Source organism: Lagenorhynchus albirostris, chromosome 7, assembly GCF_949774975.1.
Source record: "Lagenorhynchus albirostris chromosome 7, mLagAlb1.1, whole genome shotgun sequence".
Lineage (NCBI taxonomy): Eukaryota > Metazoa > Chordata > Mammalia > Artiodactyla > Delphinidae > Lagenorhynchus > Lagenorhynchus albirostris.
In genome coordinates, this window is record NC_083101.1 from 112844511 (window position 1) to 112856599 (window position 12089).

Below are 12089 nucleotides of genomic sequence, written 5' to 3' on the forward strand. Positions count from 1 at the left end.
GCCTTCTTACAGATGCTCTGGGCGCCGTGCATGCACCGTGGACCCAGGATGGAGAAGACATAGGCTTCTGTGCGTCAGACCCTAGTTGTGGGCAGACTGAGCCCCGGGCCGGGGGGCCACCCAGGTCACAGGCAGCTACAGTTACCCAGGCAGAGGACAGCTGTGTCCTCTACCACCAGAGGCCAGAGAGCCGGGTCCTGAGCAGCCTGCCGCAGCGGGAGACACTGCTTTCAAGTCTTGTGTTTCATCTTAAAATTCATGCAGGTTTTATATACATTCCACTGTGCTTTGTAAAAACAAACATACTACACAGGTTGACTCATGCCTGTTTTGGACCACGGAATAAAAATGTGCAGCGCAGCGTTTGGCATTCCTTAGCAAGGTTATCGAAATGCCACTTGACCCCGTCCTGCAGGTCCACACGATCTCGTAGTTTCTGAATGGGATTGTGGCTCAGCAGCGTTTTTTTAGGTCGTGTGGCCGTGGCACGTGACCCTGCAGGGGGAGTAGGACACCGACATGCAGACAGAGATACACACATGGACACACACACACACGGAAGAGGGCAGAGGGCTTTGTGTGTTCACTGCTGTTCCCAAGCGTCAGGCAGACAGTAAGCAACATAAACACGTGTTGAGTGAGTGAGTCAGTTGGACAGTGTATAGAGGAGAACCAGGAAGGGGTCAAGCCTGTGGAAATAGACCCGTTCCAGGTCTGAGCAAGGAGTACGAGGGGGGTGACCCCTGGAGGGGTCAAAGCTGCAGGTCCCTCTCTGAGGGAGGCTCTGACGGAGGGGCTGGTGACGAGGGCTCTTCCCTATGGAAAATCGGGTCGCGGGACTGTTTTTCATTTCATGACCTTAGCAGCATTCACAGTGACGTTTTCTTGAAATAAAAGGTGAGCCTCTGCTGGGACTCGGGGCGGCTCAGCAGGGCACAGACTTGGAGGTGTGGACAGCCATCTGTGGCCGTGGAGAAGGTGGAGGGGAAGGCGGGTCACCCAGCGTCTGTCCGAGAGACCCCGGTGTCGGGCATGGCGCTGGGCGTGGGCACGGGAGGGCGGGGCTGTTTGTGTCTTGGGTGCAGTAACTGGGGAAACGGGCTCTCCTCTCTGTTTCCATGAAGACGGCCTCCCCGTGTTCTAACAGGTTCTGTTCTCAGTGCTAACATGTTGCCTCAGGGAGAAGTTATTTCTAGAAGAGATGGGAGAGGTTTGCAGCGCTGCCTGGGTTCTCCAGCCTCGGCTACGGCACGCACGCCCGGCCCCAGGTCCTGGGCCCATCACCGGGCACTGTGGGCCACAGTGAAGCAGGACCAGCCCAGCCCAACCCAGGACGGACCTGTTGTAGACGTGACGGGCCCTAGGCTGGATGTGTCTCCTGCTTTGGGCCTCGTGTCCTTCTTGCTTTTGCTTCACGCGGTTTGGTTGCTTTGATGAGAAAATCCAAAGCACGGGGCCTGCAGCAGTGAACATTCATCCTCTCGCACCTGAACGAAAGCCACGTGGAGGGTGTCAGGCCACTGTGATGTCGCCTCCGGGTCAGCTCCCCTGTCCGGGCTCGTCCTCGTGTTTCCGGATGGCACTTAGAGATCACGCTGTCACGTCGAGATCCTGCAGGACAGAAGGGAGCGGACAGCTTGCTTGTTATCGTATCGGTGACTGGCACCGTCAAATGCGCGAATTGGAAGGTGGTTTGTAGGCTGTGCTGTCAGGCAGGTCCCCAGCACAGGTGTGCACAGATGTCTGTGATGGGCGTCTGTGAAGCACGTGGTGTCACAAGCAGGTAGGCGTCTGTCTGCTCTTCCGGCCGCGCCCTCAATGTTTGTGCCCTCTGCTAGCTGCAGGAGTGATTCGTGATGTTCAGTGCTTTGTAGCATTTTTGTGTTGCCGGCAGCTTCAGGGGAAGCAAGAAGGTCCACCCACTCCTTCCTCTTTGCTTTCCCCGCTCTCCACGTAGCCCTTTCCCAGGGAGGAAGCCAAGCCAGTGTGCAGCCCCACGGGAAGGAGTGAGCACAGTGGGAAGCCAGGCTGCCCTCCCTGCTCAGGGCATTCGTTCTGGAGACCTGCCCCGCTCGGCCTGGTCACTCCTGCCGCTTGCTTCTGCCTTTAGTCATCCTTTGGTGACTCTGTCTCTTCCTTTACCCGCGTGGAACTGGGGCCTGCAGGGTCCTCCACGTCCAGGGCCGTGCGGGCAGAGACCCCAGGCGGCCTGTGGTCTACCCCACGCCCTCACAACGTGACTGTCCAAGTTCACGGACTCGTTCGAGCTCATCACCCTGCCTCCCGGTCTGGGGCTCTTGGCGAGACGTCAGACACTAGTGAGGACTTCCTCCGCGGCTTGTAGGGTCAGGCCCTGGAAGCTGAGTTTTGGCAAGTTTTTCCCAGCCCGAAGGTTCCTAGGTAACAGCGTGCACTTTGAACGGAGCCTCATTTATCTTCGAAGAAAGACTCGTGTTTCCTGTGATGCCAACTTGCATCAGAGTACGTACTTGTCCTCAGAGTACGTACACAAACGGGTTTCTTGAATAGGATAGCTAGAGGCCGCTAGGTTTTATCCTAGGATAAAAAATCCATGTGCGTCTCATTAGAAATTGAATGGAAATAGACTTTGGTTCACAGGAGAGACGGAAACTGAGGTTTGGCGGGGAGCCTTTGTGGAGGTCCCCCTTGGCTCTGCGTAGGTTCAGTCAGTGTATGAGCTGCCAGGTACAGGTGTAGCTTTACAAGAATGTGGATTCCACGTAGCTCAGACTTGACCTGTGAAAATCAGCTGTGTGCTAGCATGCTGGTTTTCCTTGCCTGGGAGGGAATGAAAGTCCTTCAGGCCGTCTGGGAACTGATCTCTAAGCCTCTCTTTGTCTTGATAATCTTTTTCCTAATTATTGGGATTGAGGAAACTAGGTTTGGGGTTAAGTTTTTGTTACAAAAAGCCCAGCAGTTTTGGTGGAACATTGTTTCCTGGGGAGACGAGGTAGCAGCCAGCCACATTCCTTTAATAGTGGAGGAAAGACTTCCCGTTTGTGCAGGAACCCACGCCCGCGGTCTGTAGTCACACCCAGGGTGCAGCGGGAGCGAAATTGGTCAGGTAGCCGAACACCTGCGATGAAATGACCTGAGTAACTAATCAGTTAATCTTGGGTAGTGTTATGGCTAACACACCCATTCTTTTTTTTTCTTTAAAGACATTTTTTATTTTTTGATGTGGACCTTCTTTTTTTTTTGCCTTTATTGAATTTGTTACAGTATTGCTTCTGCTTTTTATGTTTTTGGTTTTTTGGACCCGAGGCTCATGAGATCCTAGCTCCCTGGCCAGGGATCGAACCTGCACCCCCTGCATTGGAAGGCAAAGTCTTAACCACTGGACCGCCGGGGAAGTCCCGATAAGACACCTTTGAAAACAGCTAGTTTGGCTTGACCCTGTCCCCTGAAAGGTTTTGTAAATAGTTGCCTGCGATCGGCGGTCCGGGCAGCTGCATTTTAATTACGCATCCCCACGGAAGGGTACAAGTCGCGGGAAATGATCCTGAAGGTGGCACGATCCCTTAGGCATGTCGTGTAGATTTCACGAGTCGGCGGACTGGTGAGCATTCAGGACAACCCACCGGAACAGGATCCTTGGGCAGGTGTTAACGGGCTAGTTGCAGGCCAGGCAGGTCCCGGCAGCACTCGTGTGAGGCAGCGGCTGTCGGGAAGGCCAGCAGCCGTGGATCCTGTATGTGAAACGTTGTCGTGACCAGTGTTTGTCAAGTGGCTCCCTGGCATCTCACACACATTAGGGCCTCAGTACGTTTGGGCTGGATAACCTGAAGGGGATTCTGCCTTCCCCCAGTGACGGGAGCTGTGCGGGTCTTGAATGTTTAGCTGGGACTCGGTGCCCGGGGCTTAGCTGGTCTCATCTGTTGTGCGTGCGTCCTCTTTTATTCACTCTTTTTTCTTTGGCAGGTCCACATAAGTACCACCGGGTTGATTGTGACCCCGCCCCCGAGCAGCCCGGTGACCACCGGCCCCTCGTGCACGGTCCCGCCAGAGGCCCCCTACCCGGCCGCCCTTTCGGTGAGTGTGCACCACCGCCTCCCGCCGGACCCCCGTGCCTGCCGCTTACAGGTGTGCAGCCCTGTGGGCTGGCTGCCGCCCTCCTGACACCGCAGCTCACCATGATGCTTGGTGAGGGTGGGGTCTCCATCTCTCATCCTCTCTCTATTCATTTTAGCAAAAAATCACAAAGTCTCAGGCCGATAGCCAGCACTTTATTTTAATGGCAAGGGTCGGTGGCCTGAGGCTACAGGAAGAGCTCCGGGGAGAACTTTTAGTTTTCATTAAAGGTCAGCCTGATTTTCTGAAGGCTTAACCTTTGCTTCTTTTGGGTTTCTAGACCAGGCGTATTTATCGAAGTACTGAGGGAGCTGGGATCCTAGAGGCCGTATGGTTTGCCTCGGGTCACGCGACGGGCGGATTCCTGTCTCCGATTACAGTTCCCCTTTTGGGTTCCTGGTCTTCTGTTGGTCTGTGTGACTGGCCTCCCTGGAGGTTATCAGATGTGTGATTCTCCAGAAAGCCCCGCAGCCTGCAGACAGTCTGAACAAAACCGCTGAGTGCTTTCAGACAGCCTAACGGGGAAATGAACAGGAAGAGTGAGGGCAGTCGAGGGAAGCTGATACGAAGAAGAACTCTGTGGGGAGAAAACTGAAAAGGAAGAAACAAGAAATTCAACCTCGGGAAGCAGCGGCACAATGGCTTAAATCCATGTTTCCTAAACCTGCAGGGGAACTGCTAGGAACCAGCCTCTCTCGTCCGGGCCGCTGACTCGCTACACTTTCAGACTGTTTCTTCCAGTGCTGAGTTGAATGAGGATAGAAAAGATCACTAAATCCTTCTCCCCAGTGGACCCCAGCCCCTTAGCTTGCTTTACAGAATCTCTCCCAGTTGTGATGCTCTCAGAGGAAACAGTGTGGTCGGTGATGGGGGTCCAGCCCAGCCTCTCCTTTGTGATACGGCAGTGAGGTCACTCAGCCTCTCTGAGCCTCTGGCCCTCGCGTATAACGTGAGAGTCGTGTCTGCTTCGGGGAGGCGGCACTGCCTGGAACTCAGGGAGGTGACCGTGAGAGAGCATCCGCCTCTGTTGAGGGCCACGGCGGGTGCAGCGTGCTCGCTGGTTTCCTCAGAGCCCCGGGGTCGGTCTGGCTCATTGCTGGGGTTTTCTCCGCTGTCTGTACCGGGAACAGGGAGGCTTCTCCGTGCTGGTTTGTTTTCAGGCTGTGGACTTTATATATGTTGCCAATTCTGTTTCTCTCTCCTCAGCTGCTTAGAGACAGATGTGCACCTCCCCTCACCCCCCAGCAAGGACCTCACTGCACGTTAGTCAGGTTGTTGCCTCCATCTGGTCCTGTCCCCCTCATTGACCTTTTGCCTCGTTTTCTTACGTTATATTTCTTTTGTCTTGATGCATTTTAGGAATAACTGAAAGCCGACTTTGAAATAAGGTGGGATGTATAGTACCTAGCTTGATGTAGACTTTGGAAAGCTTTTCATAGAGTTAAGCGTGTTCCTGAATTTAAATGGACGTTAATAAGTTCCAGTTAAAGTTCTTTGTTAATATTTCTGGAACAATGACAGCTTCCTTGATAGTACAGCTGTTTGGGGTGGGAGAAGTTGCACTGATTCCTTTAGGGAGAGGGTGAAAGTCAGGTAATTTTTATGAAAAGGTGGTTCTCTTGGCCCTGGGTGTTTTGAGCAGAGCTGAGTTGCCCAATCTTCGTGCCCTCTCATCTCCAGAGAAGACCCTTTCCTCCCTTCCCCCCTCCCTCTCTTCTCCTTCCCACCCCAGGACATTCACAACCTGTTGGAATTTCCATCTCCAGATGACTACTTCACGTGGAAAAATTCTGATTTCATTTCTTAAGGGAAAAGAGACTGACTTTTCTATCTTAGAAAAATTAATTAGTGGAAAAGACGAAGCGCTGTCTGAGTTTCAGCCCTTGTGGGCCAACAATTTTACGATACAGTAAATTACCAGTTGATCTTAGCTGGGCGCACTCTAGGGCGTATAGATGCGACAGGTCACGAGAGAGCATGAACACACAGAAACTAATTTACATTCAGCCATTTTATCCCAGGATTATACAAGAGAGCCTGCATGTCCAGCAAGAGGACGGTTTATTAATGCTGTGTCTATGCCAATTCCATTTAATGGAAAACTAATTATAAGCAGATCTGTTGCCTGTCACCCCGGGAGATGTCTAGATCTCAGAGTCCCTGGTCGGCTGGCAGGAATGCTTTGGATTTAGTATGTCAGGTTTAAGTGGAAAAATCTCGGTAACATGTACCCTCTGTGTCTTCCATCAACCTGGCAAGTATCCTGTTTAAAATGTGAAACCTTTCCCAAGACTTTGAGTGCGATCACAGCAAGCGTAGGCGGCATGGTGGGAAGGAAACCAGGCTTTTCCTGGTGTGCATTTTATTTTATTTATTTATTTATTTTTATTTTTTATTTTTTTTTGCGGTACGCGGGGCCTCTCACAGCTGTGGCCTCTCCCGTTGCAGAGCACAGGCTTCGGACGCGCAGGCTCAGTGGCCATGGCTCACAGGCCCAGCCGCTCCGCGGCATGTGGGATCTTCCCGGACCGGGGCACAAACCCGTGTCCCCTGCATCGGCAGGCGGACTCTCAACCACTGCGCCACCAGGGAAGCCCCCTATTTATTTATTTTAATTATTTATTTATTTGTGTTGGCTGCACCGGGTCTTAGTTGCGGCGTGCATGCAGGATCTAGTTCCCCGACTAGGTATCAAACCCGGGCCCCCTGCATCGGAAGCGTGGAGTCTTACCCACTGGACCACCAGGGAAGTCTCCCGGTGTGGATTTTTGGTGATAAGCACCTCTGCTGGACTAGGACGTGAACATTATTTCCAGCACCTTTTTCATAAGTTGAGACTTTTTAATCTTTTATTCAGAGTGGAATTATGAGCATATTGTCCTGTACCTCTCACAAGTAACAGTTAAAATGTTAACTATCTAATAATAGAAGCAAAACTGGTATTACATCTATCGCATTCAGACATCAGACTGTTCATGGCACGGAGGGTTTTTTCCCAGCTAATCCTGTGAGGGGAGGTGGATGAAGAGCTTGCTCTCGTGTCCTGTGCACAGTGTGAACTTGTGAAACAAGTGATGGCTGATCCCTGACCCTCTGGACCAGCTGAGAGGTGTTTAGCTACAAGATGTCACAAGGTAGCCAGGTCAGAAAAGGCCAGATACAGTCCATGGCCAAGTTGAAATCAGATTGCACCCAACAGTGTGTAACCATAACTAAAACAAGTGTGTGCGTGTGTGTGTGTGTGTGTGTGTGTGTGTGTGTGTGTGTGTACACTTAAAGAAACAGAATTAAATGATGTCATGTTCTCAGGATAGCCAAGACGTACTGAGTCCATTGTCGCCCGTGGTGGGAGGGTCCGGAGGGTCAGGGCAGGATTCTGCACGTAGAGACGGGACCGCCCAGCTTGGCAGCGTGAGAAGCAGAAGTTAAGCGTTTGGAATCGGCAGCAGTTCTGATGACCAGGATGGGGACAGGATGTGGACAGAACCTCCACAGCGACCACAGAGAAGGACCCTGGCGTCGCAGGAACCAAGGCCCTTGATCCATACCAGACTGCCCTGAGGGCGGCAGGCGCACGGGACGCTTTCTCGTTCGCGAAGCCCTGGCTGAGGATCTGTCACCTCCCGTGGACAGAGCTGGGTGATGGGGACACGAGGACAGCGAGACGGTGTCTGACTCTGCAGCCTCCATCCTGAGCCTCCGCTGTGCCCGGGGCGCCGCCAGGGCCGCTTCCCGGACCTGCTGCTGCATTTCTGCAAAGTCAGTGAACGGTGTGGGTGTGTCTCCTCACATGTCAAAGGCAATTGGTGAGAGAAAGTCCATTCCCAGAGAGGTTTTCTTAATCTACCAAATTCTTAATTACATCTCCCCTTCTGACATCATCTTCCAAGCATCTGTCTCTGGCATTTTTAAATATACTCTAATTTTTTTTCTTTTCTTCATAGCTGTGCCCACGAGTGACTGACTGAGTTCCTGGGAGTGTCCAGATGAGATGAAAAACTCACTTTTCCACCTTCTTAATCTTACTGAATTCTGACACCTGAGTGTTTCTTTTGACTCGCTGGTTATAAGTGCTTCCGTTTTTCTGTTTCCTACTCATTGTAACACTCAGGTGTCTGCACGCGTGTGGCCGTGTGCAGGCGGTGATGCTGTGGGAGTTGGTGGCACTGCTGCCCCGAGAAGGGATGACCAGCCGCCCCTCCTGCTGTCCCCTCGGTGGCCAAGCACCTGCGTGAGTTCACGACCCAGGAAGACCCTGGAGAGAGGTTGAAAGTGGGTTCATTGGAATCGAATGTTCAGGAAGAAAGGATGACGGGATTGGGGGATATTAAATGGTCTTTGCTCAGAGGACCAGAAATGCCCAAAGTCTATGCCACCGGCCACTTTTCTACCCTGGAGAAGAGGGAGGGGCACACGTGAGGGCAGACACACGTGAAGGACGGTCGGAAAGAACATGGACCTTTTACCGTCAGAACCCCAGGCTCCATCCAGGCAAAGCGCTTTCCTGGTCAGCGGCCTGCAGCCCTCGCCCAGGGTGAGGACCTCGTGGAGCTCGGCCCCCAGGCACCTTGGGGCTGGGTGCAGGGAGGGGAGAGAGGAGGGGGCCACAGTCCGGCCTTGAACTCTCACTGTCCACTAGCGGATGTGGCCCGTCGGCCTGGAACCGGTCACTCATACAGGACACTTCTTTCTTGGAGGGAGCCCGAGGGCGGCCCTCAAAGGCTGAGCCGGCGCTAGCTAGGATCTACGTTTCTGACCCCAAACCCTAGGCGTCCTCCACGGTGTAAAGCTATCTCTTCCGAGAGATCAGTGGGTCGGGGACAGAACCTGGGCAGGGCAGACGTGACCATTTCCCACCACAGACCCTGCCCCCCCGAGCCCTGGTTTTAAGCAAAGTATTATTCAGAGACTGTTGTTCTGGCCTCAGACCATCGCCCCGTGGAGAGGGTAGGAGAGGGTCTGGATCTGCAGAAGCACAAGCAGAGGCCCGCTTCAGCGACAGCGCGGCCAACGTCTGGTCCCCCGCGTTGGACCCTGGTGGCCCGGCCCCGCTCCCCTGGCCCTCAGCTCCTCCCCGCAGCTCAGCACGGGCACGCTTCCCAGCCCCGCTGCTTTAGATCAGTGTCTGGTGACAGCAGTGACAAGAGTGGTGTTGGCTTCTGAACGCTGTCGTGACCAGAGGTGTCCTGCGCTCCCAGCAGCCCGCAGGTGCCTTTGCTGCAGCAGGAGGGTGTGTCCTGGCCCCCGGCGCCCAGCCGTGCGGTGACGGGAGGACGCGGTCGCTCCCGCGCGTCCACGTCCCCAGATTCTCTCGGCGTGGGGTCTTCACCAAGCGGCCCACGGGACCTCCTGGCCGGCCCAGTCCTGGACACGCTGGGGCCCTGGCATCTGACCGGCCCCAGGGGGCAGCCACGCTGGGGAGCCTGAGTGTAATCGCTAGTCTTTCTGTGCGCTTATCCCCCCACGAACGCGCACACGCACGTGCACATTTCTCCGAAGACACGCAGCCCAGCGATGGGGAGAAGTCTGCCCGGTTTGACCAGCACCACCCGTGCGAGAGCGAGCTGCGTTCTGCCGCAGCACCGCCTTTGGGATCTTCGAGACCCTCCTGTCTCGTGCCAGATCTCAGATGCCTCCTGACGCGCTCACCGTAAAAGTCACCTACATCAGACATTCCCTCGCTGCATTCTTTAACTCTGAGAGGTGATGTGCTCTTACATTTGTCACCCCCAGCGTGGCCTGGGTTTTTATCAGGTCCCTGGATTGTCTTTCCTTTTTTTTTTTCCCGTCTCTTTCCGCATAGGGCCAGTTTAGTACAGCCTCTGTGTCACTGACGTGAAGATGCAGCAGACAGTTTTCCTCTCCTCCGTTTGTCAGTGGAATTCTACTCAGAGAGCCGAGTGGGCCCTTGGCTCTGCTCTGAGTGATTCCAGGGGTGGGTGGCCTGGGCTCCTTTTGTCCCCTGTGTCACCTGCCCCCCACGGCTCCGCGGCTCTGAGGTGAGGCCTGGGGAGACTGGAGGAGACAACTTGGGGGTGATTTCACGCCCTCCGGCTGCTGTTCTGTTCAGTGTCCTTGCCCAGGACCCGCCTGGGTCACGTGCGCTGAGTCTTCTACCAGGATTATCTCGATTTGTCTCCACTTTGTCTCTGAGACCAACGGCATGAGTGCTTGGCCTTAAAGGCTGCAGGCCCGTGTGTGCCTCCCCGGAGCTGCCCCCCGGGGCGCAGGGCGGCCTGCTCTGTGAGTGTCGCCACGACCCCGCCCGCCCTGGGACTGCAATGCCCCGTTTATCCTGCACTGGGTGTCCTGCCGCGGCTGCAGGGTGGAAAAAGCCTTCTCCGAGGTCGAAAAATTAAATATAATGTGTGAAACAGTTGCAGCGTGTGTCTGGAAATTTGATATCCTTTTCTACTCAGTTGATTTTGTTTCTGGAACTGTGTACATTAATAGGCAGGTGAAGGAAGCGTTGATGAGATTCAATTTTTTTTCCAAAAAAATAGAAACAAATTGCTGTTCCCTATGTTTAGAAACCGTGGGTTTTTCTTCTTTTAAGCTGATGTGGAGACGCCACGCACACCTCCCAAGGGGCAGCCTTCAGCCTCCTTATTTCTCCTTTGATTCGGTGTTTACGTGGAACGGTTCAAAGATTTGGGGAGGGCAGGCGAGGTAGGGGTTTGGGCAGGTCTTTGTGTGCCTCTTTTCCCAGGAGTTTCGGTACCCAGACCCTAAAGAATTATCCGGGGTGTATAGATCAGAAGGTAACAATTGCTCCATTGATTCTGAAAAGGCACGGAGTCCTGTAGGCAGAGCCCATAAAGGAACCAGCAGCTGCTCACGGTGTACTTGTTAAAGATTACCAGCCTCGATAGTCCTCAATTTCAAAAGCTGGCAGAGCTAAGAAGAGAATAAACAAAAGTAAAAGCAATGGCCCAGTGATCGTGGCTTGCTATTGTGTGTGGTTTTGGGAAACCAGGCATCAAAGGAAATTTTCTCTTGCGGGGATGGTTTGCCATACAGTGCAGCTAAATTGTTTTCCGTGGTGTTTTAAGTTTCGGGTTGCAGAAACAATCACAAATTAATTCCTGGCAAGCAGAGTGACATTATAGCCGCCCCCTTGAAAGGCATTTGGATCCTGGTCCTGGTTTGCAGCCATCCATCTTAAAATTACACGCAGTTGTGTCATTTTTTTCTTTCCCTGCTCCCAGGTGTGATGGCTTACCTGTTTGGGGAAGGGGTCGCTGTGGCTCTAAGATCTTAAAGGGGAACAAAGAGGACTCTTCTCCAAGGAGGCTTTTGCATGGGGCAGCTGCTTCTGCTCTGCGTGGATTCCACCGATGTCTTTTTTCATGGGTTTCTGATTCCTCTTCCCTCCTCTTTGCTGTGAAAGATGTGCATAAATCATTTGTTTCTTCTTTTTTGTCTCTCTCTCCAGACTATGAATCCTCCTCTCCCCCCGCCCCCGCTCCAGGAGGCCACCCCCATGGGCGCTGTTGCTGCTCCCGGGATGGGCTCCAGACCCGTGGCCGGACCCGCTGACCAGACCACACACTCACGGCCGCAGACGCGCCCCAGCGTGTAAGTGCGGCGTCCCTTCTGGCCACGGACGGAGCCCGAGCAGAGACGCGGGGAACGGCTTTCTGGGGGGCGCTGGTGCCAGGGTGGTGTCGCATGCTTGGTCGTGCGTGTCGTTCATTAGGAAACAGAAACTAAGTGGGTCTGAGGATGGGCCACCGGGCAGCCGGCCTGCTGAGTGCGGGTCCTCCCGGCCTTCCTCTGCCGCTCCTGCCAGGGCTTTGTCCCCACCTTCATCCCCTGCGTAAGGATGCCCGGGAACAGGGAGGGGCTGGGCAGAGGCCAGACCTAGCAGAGCGAGCGCGTGAAAAGCTGCAGGTCCCCTACAGTGAAAAGTCTGGACATTATCCCGTCCAGGGGCTCCCCGTGGCTGAATGCAGCTCGCATTGGCGGCTTTTCCCCCGTGTGGGCTGACCCAGGAG

General features: G+C 54.0%; 1 protein-coding gene across 9 annotated transcripts in view; it reads left to right on the forward strand.

Annotated features, from left to right (window-relative positions):
* SH3RF1 (SH3 domain containing ring finger 1) overlaps nucleotides 1-12089 on the forward strand; it is a 161615-nt gene that overhangs the window by 124723 nt on the left and 24803 nt on the right. For 6 of the 9 annotated variants that reach the window (XM_060155845.1, XM_060155844.1, XM_060155850.1 and 3 more), the window contains 3 exons: nucleotides 3943-4053; nucleotides 8204-8323; nucleotides 11528-11670. In XM_060155845.1, the coding sequence (XP_060011828.1) occupies nucleotides 3943-4053; nucleotides 8204-8323; nucleotides 11528-11670 (374 nt within the window). The remainder of the gene's footprint in view (nucleotides 1-3942; nucleotides 4054-8203; nucleotides 8324-11527; nucleotides 11671-12089) is intronic. The other 3 variants (XM_060155848.1, XM_060155853.1, XM_060155851.1) reach the window with 1 other exon arrangement.